The sequence below is a fragment of the Pinus tabuliformis genome, chromosome 6, assembly GCF_031772625.1.
Source record: "Pinus tabuliformis cultivar Carrire ecotype Pingquan chromosome 6, CPIR1, whole genome shotgun sequence".
Lineage (NCBI taxonomy): Eukaryota > Viridiplantae > Streptophyta > Pinopsida > Pinales > Pinaceae > Pinus > Pinus tabuliformis.
The window spans coordinates 169460197-169470402 of record NC_142292.1 but is presented as its reverse complement, the minus strand read 5'-3'; the positions used below and the strand labels follow the sequence as shown (position 1 = coordinate 169470402).

Genomic DNA, 10206 nt, shown 5'->3' with positions numbered 1-10206 from the left:
TGTGATGCATATTTGATTTCTTTTTTAATAAATTCATTATGAGTTTGAACTTTTAGTTATTCTTTATGAGGTGGTAGTTCAAAGACCAAGAGAGATAGATATAGGTATAGACTTAATTCTATTAGAGGCACAACTTTATTCATCTTATGTCAAGGTACAGAGGCAATGTCAACTTGCTCAAGTCTAGCTAGGGATGTGTCTAGTGTTGCACACAAATGTTGAGGTGGGAGGGGAGGTATGACACATTATAATGCCCCTTTTCCTTCTTTCATGTGGAGGAAATGTTGGGTCTACTGACTAAATGGGCTCCCGGTGGCATCCCTTCCATAGGGAAGTTGCAATAGGTTGATAGTTAGATTATAAGGCCTTTTGTTGCTTCTAAGTAGGGCTCAAATTTAATAGTTTTGGGTTGCATAATTCATTAGAAGGCCCTAGCTTTAATTTGCTAATTTAAAAGGTCTTAGAAATGTTACTTGAAGTCCTATCTATCCATGGGGGTATTCCTTTGTCCTCTAGTATGTAGTTGGCTTATGGCATCTCTATTTCTATTCATCGCAAGGGTTGCATGGGTGGCCATGGGGTGGGTCAAAATATCTATGTATTTACACTTCCTTAGGTCATTTCATAGCTCAATCTCAACATTCACATGACAATAATAACAATGTTGAGCCACTAAAACTTGGTTCCAATAAAGATTACTATAAAGAGGTTTTTTAATACTAGGGTGCCCACTAAGAGTCACTTATCCTTTAAGAGAAAAATAGCCACCCAATTCCATAAAAAATGGGAATTGCAAACATAATCCAATAATGTGAAGAGATGTTAAAGATATTTAAAGACTAAGAGAAAGCGAGGCGAAAACCAATTTATGTGAGAAGTGTGACTGTATTTGACTTATATACTTGTGAAAATGAGCAAAGAGAATACAAATCTACTCAAGTTTGACTAAAAACTCCTTAGATGCTACAATCCAACATGTAAGGGGATGTTGCCACATTAGAATGCCCATATCCTTCTTTAATGTGGAAGTAGTGTTATGTTAGGTAAATGTCTTTCAGATAACAACGATTCTAGCACACACTCTTATAATCTTAATTTATGCTCCATTTAAAACATAAGATTACCCTTGTGCATTATAAGTGTTCATCTTATTAGCTTCCTTATAAATTCTCCCATTGTTAAAATTGAAGGTGTTTTTGAGATGCCATAGTTATCATACTTGCTTTGACTCGAAACTTTAATCTTTAAATTTTAACTTTAATCTTTTAATCTGAATGTGGTGCTCTCAAAAACAGTATGCCTTCATTAAAGGCAACTGAAACTATAATCCAAGAAGAGCATGAAACATCGCCTATCCTTGCTTGACATATATGATGGGTAATAAAATGAGCTACATTCATGATACCATTACATATATGGAATGACTGAACTATCACACATGTTGTGATGGCAATATAGGGTAGTTCAAGACTACCTTCATCTACTTTGTTGTGATGGCAATATAGGGTAGTTCAAGACTACCTTCATCTACTTTCTACCTGTTCGATATCACATTTTGGCTTCCTTGCAGTTTTGTTGAAAGGTCTACATTGCATGATTACATAAGCCAAGGCAAGTGTTACAAAAAGGACTGAACTGGGCACTTTAGCAAGTAAATTTCCCACTGTAACAATAATCTCCTTTGTCAACGTAGCCACAACAGGGACGGCCACTGCACCAATCAACACATTTCTTCTGTATGATGCAGCTAGATGGCCACAATATTTTCGAACATACTCGCTGAATTCCTTGCGATCGATTTGCTGATATTGATCTTTATCAGATTCCTGCATGCAGTTGGTATCCATTAGGGTATAGCATGTTGTTTGTTGATATGTTATTATTCATATTTTACCACTTTTAAAAAACTTACGACAAAAGAAGCATTAGAAGCTACACTGATATCGCTTAGAGTTTTTTCTCTTGCTTGGAATTCATATTTTAAAAGGGATTGATTACATACCTTGAGCATTTTGTTCAGCACTTCCTGTGGAGGAGGAACCCAATTGGCCCCAGGGATGGTCTCATTGATTTTCCTAACCCAAAACAATAATAATAATGAGTTTTGGAATCCAAAACAACAACAATAATTTATGACAGGATCTTCTAATATACACGCAAACTTATTCCATATTCAAAACAACAAATCTCAAATGGTTAATTGTTAGGAAAATCAACAACCCTATCCCCATATCCCCATGGAAAGCCAAATTGCCAATTTAATACTGGGAACAAGCAATTAATCTAACTTTCTGGACTAGTCACTTAAAATTCTTACGAGATTCATATATTCAATTCTCAAAGATTAACATTCATAACATCAATAATCCTATTGTTGTTTCTCATGGAAAATCTGCCGATGATTGATGTGCAAATCTCCCTATTCTTGAAGGAATATCTCCTTATGCTTGATATGCAAATCTCCTTATGCTTGATGGAAGTGTAGCTAATTTATATTTTATATTTTGAAGGGTTTTTTTGTTATTTCTTCAACTAATTTTGTAAAGATCTAGTTCTAATGGTTAAGAATTTCCTCTTAACTCCTAAAATATCAGAGGTATGATTCGAATTCATAGAGATAAAATATGGCATGGACCCAGAATGCACTTTAAATAAGAACAATTGTACAAGGGATTATGATGATGATGGCATTTAAGAAAATTAAAAACATTTGGGAGAAAATGATGTGATTTTCAGAAATATAGTTAACCAATTTTTTGGACTAATTACTTATAAAATTATACTGGAGGACAGTAACTATAGGCTTGCTCTGAGCTTATGTAGATTATTGATTCCCCAACTATTAAGCAATCAGACAAACATGACAATAAGGATGCCTATTTGTTTAATGCAGCTGGCAATAATTCAAAGTTTTCTTCTTTCATTCCAAGCAATCCAAACAGTTCAACAATAATGAAAGGATCTTCAAAACTATTCAGAAAAAAATTGAGGTTGCAAATTTATTAGTTATTCATAACATTAGTGATTAAAGGTGGGTTTTAATAATATTAACAATTTTGCTTAAAATATCTATCTCGATGAAAACGAAAAAAATTCAAATTCTACTAGTAAGATATGTTAGGGGATTGAATTTCTGTTCACCATATAAAACTTATCAGTATAGTTTTTAACAATTATGCTAACACCTATGATGAAATAATATTAACAATTTTGCTAAAAATATCTATCCAACGAAACCTAATGATGAAAATAATATTGTTAATTTCCTGAACTAATCAGTTATAAAATCTTACTCGAAGACCGCAGCTATTGCTTCATGCAGCTGGCTATAATTCAGAGTTTTCTTCCTCGGTTGAGCTTTTCTTGAATCTTCAATGCTGCCAGCTGGGGTTTTCTCTGCCCCGACCGTTCGACTCTCAGCCGCTGTTAATTTGTCAAATACTGTGTCCGCTATCTTGTTCACAATTTCATCTGAGATGAGGACTGAATCACAATACAAATACCCATTACAACTCACATCTCAATAAATTCAGGCAATTGCATCTCAATTTATTAATAAATATTCACATAAAAATCTAAAACAAAATTCTATGAAGTGTATCTGAGATAAATACATTTCAACGTTTCTAGCAAACAGGCCCAGACTTGGCCCATGGTGTACTTAGATTGTGAGAATTCCTGGTTCTTGCAGACACAAAAATATATTGTCAGCAGCCCCAGTAGAGAATGTTGTCTGGGAAGCTTATTTAATGCAAAATTGATGTTATGTTGAAATACTTGTTAAAGATTACTTAACTCAGAATAATGGAGTTCTACCAATGCAAGAAATCCTGGAGAATGCCACGCAACATAGCGATTCCAAACGTTTGGCCACCATTTATTCGAATTCCTAGTTCACGTGGGTCACCCCCTCACTGCTATTTACTTTTAAATGGATTGACATGTTAGTAGAGCCCTTCACTCTGAGTATTCCTGCGTGAATACTGAAGGAAAGAATGGGACGAAATTGAATGCTGAAAATAACGTTCAATGGACGAAAGGTATCGGCGTATCGGTAACGCTGTAGAGAAATTTGGGTGAGTTCTGAGCTATGGGAGTAGCTTGTTATCTAAATTATTTTCCCAACCATTTAACATTATATAAAAAATTATCAAACTTATTTCTTAGAAAGTTATCTTGATTAAAAAATTAAGTTATATACACATATTAGAAAGAAAGTTATATTGATAAAAACAATGATTTCAAATATTTTTTGAAGTTAATATGTATTAATATAGTGTATAAAGAAAGGGAGTATATATATCAACTATTTAGTGATTTTGAATATAAATATAGTAATAAAGAAGTTTAAGGGAGGTGTTATTAGTCTCTTGCTTCGGCAATATAGTATCAATTTGGTTTAAAATGCACTGATTTTGTATGTTTTGTTTTTTTTTTTTTGTAAGTTTAATAATTTTTTTTGAAAATGTTTAATATTTCTATTTTTAAATAAATTGAAAAATATTTTTTTATTTTCTATTCACTGAGTCAATGAGACATAATTTCTGTGGTGGAGGGAGTTTTATTTTGGGTATTTGTTAGTGATAATTCATTTAAAGAAAAAATTGATTTTGTTAGTGGACATTCTATAATTTCTGTGGTGGATGGAGTTTTATTTTGGGTATTTGTTAGTGATAATTCATTTAAAGAAAAAACTAATTTTGTTAGTGGACATTCTATGGGTGAGTGCTTTGACAATTAGACTGACATTGTTATGCTATTGTTCTATCCAATAATACTAAAACTCACATAGTTGTAGGTTATTTACACAAGTAGGAAGAGAATAAGATTAATGAGAAAGAATAGGAAAGAAAAATCTAAACAAATCTTGAAATAATATTATTATGTTTCATTGTACATAAAAAAAACCTTTATAAATAAGAGTGAACGAGTACCCTTTGTATGGTAGCCTCTAGAATGAATCGTTAGAATGTAAAAAAAAATTACATCTATTAATTCTCATGATGAGAACGTTAATGTTTCATGGATGCTTTCAAGCCGTTTTAATCTGAATGATTCATTCCTAACTTAGGGGCCTTGATTCTCCTACAATCGTGTTTACCTTTCATTTTGGGCATGGAGTCTGTCAACTTGATGGTCTAATTAGCTATGTGCAACATCACATTCATGTCTGAAATAGACAACACATATTGCGGTTTGCGCAGTGGAAGGACGAAATAGAGCTGCTCCACATCCAATTTCTCTTCTCGATTAACAATTGCTATGTAATGATCAATATATAGAAAATCCAAATCACAGAGGAAGTGATCTAGATTTTGTAGAACAATCTGTTCACTTTGATCTATTCCACAAATTTTCTTAGATTCTCATATGGGAAAATAACTTTAATTCGTAGTGTTATTGTGATTCCAGGTGCATTGGGTTGTGCAGGAGTATGGAGAATGGCGATTTCTCAGCACTTCTCCACGCTCCCGCACTCTGTCAACAACCATTGTTGACCGAGTGCAAAGAAGTGCAAAGAAATCACTATTCTTTGCACTCCTCGACTTGATCTATATTGTCGCATATTGTGCGACAAAGATTATTTTTTCTGAAGATGATGATCTATATTGTGTGACAAAGTTTAATTTTTTTGAAGATGATGACCGTAGTGGCGTTAATAGTCATTTTAATGTTGTAATTAACTATTGGGAGTGCTATTTTGAGCCCTGAGCCTATCTCGATTACTGATTCGCCAAATATTCGGCAATCAAACAGACATGGGTGCGGTCAAATTATTGATGGTGCCCATGTCCGTTTGATTACCGAATATTCGGCGAATCAGCAATCGAGATAAGGATGCCCTCTTATGAGTATGACACTATTATGCTTTAATGAAGGGATTTTATTTATTCTATGCTAGATAATGCTATTAACTGTTAAGTTATTTGTATTCATGATTCAGTTTTGGTAGTTGAAGATAATAAATGTCATTGTAGAAATTCCCACTGTAGATCACCTGATAATGCAATGTAACTAAAGTAAAATACTAGATCTACTTCTACAATCAAACATTGCGGAAGCTTAATCAATTTGAGCTAGATCAATCGGAACACATATAACAGAGAAGAAGAGATCATACACATGAAACATAGAAGAATACTCTGGGGAAAGCCTCAGCTAAAAACCCCGATCTTTGTATTATCATACAAGTGAAAATATGTCCGGATTACACAAAGATTTAGCTCACAAGCTATCCAGCTCTCAGTACAATCCCTCTGCTGCTCATAGATAGTCAAAGACTTCTCACAAACCTTCTCCTCTGCCCTCCAAGCCTCCTATTTCCTTGCATAGTTTCTCCTGGGGTCCAATGCTGCCACCTGTGTGAATTCACCTCTCACACTGCTCACTAAACTCAGAAGTAATTGCGCAATCCTGAAGGAGATAATTCCTTCTGCATGGATGAGTTTCCTATATAGGAAAAATCCTCCAACTAATAGTACACTGTCCCTTCCTCTAATCTCAACTGGGTCTCTGACTGAACTGGCATGCATGAGTTATTTATGAGAGAATATTCAGTTATCTGAAGTGCAGCAGTTATATGCATGCATGCATTAACTAACTGAACTCACAATCAGTTCAACAAACTGTTTAAACTAATCTAACTGGACTTAAATCAGATAACAGAGCTAACTAATTACAACTCAAAGTACAACTCATCCTAATCTCCTTAATCAAGGGATAACTTCCTCAATCAATGGAGAAACTATTGCATGTCTTCACATAGACTTCATGTTTGATTTTCTACAACTAATTAACTCAAGATGAATTAATTAATTATTTTACAAATAGTTGCTAAGATCAAATTCGAATTTTACTTCTCAATTTTAGTTCAAGGACTAACTAAAATTGGAATCTATGCCGAAATACTATTTATAGCAATGTTATTTTTAGCATTTCCATTTTTTCATTCCTTGTTGCTATGTCCAACACTGGTACCTGAAATGTTATTTATAGCAATGCTATTTATAGCATTTCTATTTTTAGCATTTCTTGTTGCCATTTTCAATAGTCATTATCTATGAGACATTTACACATATATTGAGCATCACGCACAAATTTAGTAGTGTATAGAATGGTGATTTCTCCACACTTTGTTAACAATGATTTCTTGATCGAGTGTGAAGAAATCACCATTCTCCACATTCCCACACAACTCGATCCAATCAATATATATTATAAAAAAGGGGCGAGAGTGTGTAGCTCAGCAAATGTGAGGTTTGAGAGTGTTTTTATAAGTTCACTTATGGTAGGCAACGTGGGTAGCATAGGCGTGATAGCAGAATGAAATTATGAGGTTTCAAAGGCTTTTAATTTCTTCCACGTAAATGCTAGATTGAGTATTTCCCATCCAGGCTCTTTTTAAATAATTCCTTAGGCTATTTGGTCTCAAAGCAGCACTTCTTTCTTAGAAGGGTAATACATCTTGTTCGAAATAATCGAAACAATCAGGTGTTCTCCTCAAACTTGTGGAGAAAGACATTGGCACACAAACAATTTGAATTTCAGTTACAAGAGTGGCACGTTAAACTGGAAATTGGATTGCAAAAGGTTATAGTTACAAATATTCTCAAGTACTTGGAGTCATTATATATCGGTGTTATATAGAAGCAAAGTATCTGATCTAGTGGGGAGAGTGAGTGTTAAGAAGTTGATTGTGTCAGTGGAGAGAGTGAGTGTGAAGAAGTTGATTGTGTCAGTGGGGAGAGTAAGTACCGAGAAGTTGGTTGTGTTAGAGTGCATAGAAATGTGTTTTCTCTACATTCCTCTGCAATCAACTTCTTTGCATTCAAATGAGGCCCAGAGGAAAAAATAGTCATTGGACCGAGAGTGGTGGACTAGTGCAGAGATAATAAAATGCAGAGAAACAACTTACCTCCCTTCACACCTCCACACATATAGTCATTGTGCAGAGGCTCCCATTGTGCGAAGGACCTCCACACATATAGTCGTTGTGCAAAAACTCCCATTCTGCTGAGGTGTAGAGGCTCTTACAATGCACTCCGCACATGTGAAATATCTAATTATTAAATCACAATGAGACATAATTATGAAGCTTCCTCTGGATACCTCCCATTGTGCTAAGGTGTGGAGGCTCTTACAATTCAGCACATGGGAAATATCTAATTATGAAAGCACAATAAGAGCTTCCTTTTGAAACTGCTATTAATATAATTGATATTTGTTCCTTTTCTAATTTCAATATGTTATATATGGATAAATATGCTATATGTGGATCCCTACACCATAATATTTCAATATTCATAAGGCTTTTTTTTGCTTGTAGTCTGGCATTTGCAAATAAATCAAAATAAATCAAATATGGTCTGAGTAAATAACAAGAGCTAAGTGGTGGCATGTCACTGCTTATTTGTATACATGAATTATGTGCATATAGTTTTTAGGTTATTTAATTAAAATGTTATGTGTGAAGATGAAGATGAAGTTATAGCTCAAGCTCATACACACAAGGGGAGTTTAGGCCTAACTAATTCGTAAAAACAAAGATAAAATAAGAGGAAGTATTTTTGAAACTAATTCCAAACTATTTGATTTTAGTTTCTAATTTCAAAAATATTGAATTTTAATTTCTAAGTGTAATTTTATAGATTATTCTTAATTCAAGAAAAACACCAACTTTGGATAATATCATTTTTTTTCAAGCTTAACCTATTTGTATTGGTATTTATTTACATGGGATGGGAAAACAAGGTTTTTTTTTTGCAAAATTTACTTTTACCTAGCTTTTTCAAAATGACATTTGTGTCTTTGTTTTTTATTTATTTAAATAGGCAAAAACATTGGACTACTTTGCTTGGCTGTTTACGAATATTTATAGTTATTATTTTAATAGAAATTTTATTTCTTATAATAAATTAGTAAACAGTTGGAGCACTTTGACATTTGCTTCATTTTACATCAGATCAACGAACAAGAATAAACAATAGAAAATGTGTTGTGTTATTTATTATTTTTCAGGAATTTTATGATCTATGTGACACTCCCACCCAAGGTTCTGGTATGAGTTGTATTGTAAAAATAATGTACATATGTTGTAATATTTGGAATAACAAAAAAAGAGGTACTGAGTCTGAGGACATGGATTCTAGAGCTAGGAATGGAGAATTCCTAGTAGGGATGATACAATTTATTGTGAAAAGAAAGATATCTGAACTTGACAATAGGCATTAAAGACTTACTGGTCCATGAAGTAAAGGGGATGGTTCCTGAAATTAAATGGTTTGAGGAAAGTATTTAGGACTATGCTTGTTTGAGATAATACAAGGAGCAAAATAAGAAAAAGTTTATGTAGGGATTGCAATAGCAAGGATGCAACAGTAATGGAGGGACATGAAGTTTTCTCCAAAAGAAAGGGAGGTATTTGGAAAAGAGGAAGTGGATAGAGGACCATATTAAGTTTCACTATAGACAAAAAATGATAAATATTGTATGAATAGTATTTGCAATTAATGGGTTATCCTGCATTTTTGTTGTAATAGATATGGATAAACAACAAGTGCAATATGTGCAATTTTGTATATATCTGTGATGCAACTGTGAAGAGATATTTTCCTTATTTATATAGTGATTGTGGCTATGATTATGCATGGGTACATGTGTCCTATGTTTGTATGAAAAAGTAAATAATTTAATATTGTAAACAATAGTAATTACAAAGTATTTGAAATTCAAAGTGGAGAAGAGTCCCATAATAGTGTTGCCTAAATGCTTAATGGTATCATAAATAATTCAATAACTAAAGTTAAGGATCTCAATGATCTATTTCAATTGCAAAACATGATCAATTAGAAGAATTGGGTTCTGATACCCTTTGTATTAATGTACAAATTTATAATAGAGACGCTTTGTTTGACAGAGTCGGTCAATGTGTACATTAGGATATCTATTTACAAAATATTGTACTGACAGGCAAACAGTATGTGAAATATCAAGAGAATGTTCACGACCCGATCATTTCTTGTTGTGGTACTTCCATAGGTTTATAATTTGTTCTACATGAGCATCCTGTTATCACTCAGGTTGTCCTTAAAGCTCCTTAAAGGATATGACCGAGGTAACCAAAAACCAATCTTTGGACTGCAGGTCCTAGCCTACCTGCAATTAGAGAGGGCTCTCTCTTTAGGATTTAGCTTTGTTTTGGGTTGA

At 33.5% G+C, this 10206-nt stretch overlaps 1 protein-coding gene across 1 annotated transcript; it reads right to left on the bottom strand.

Moving 5' to 3' along the window:
* Positions 1–1340: 1340 nt before the first annotated feature.
* On the bottom strand, positions 1341–3770 carry LOC149257921 (uncharacterized). Its single transcript, XM_089370368.1, has 5 exons — positions 3615–3770; positions 3294–3483; positions 2003–2075; positions 1522–1826; positions 1341–1474 (listed from the first exon to the last, which is right to left on the bottom strand). Exons 1-4 carry the CDS (start codon positions 3652–3654, stop codon positions 1524–1526), a joined length of 606 nt encoding a protein of 201 aa, XP_089226494.1. The 5' UTR covers positions 3655–3770; the 3' UTR covers positions 1341–1474; positions 1522–1523.
* Positions 3771–10206: the final 6436 nt, after the last annotated feature.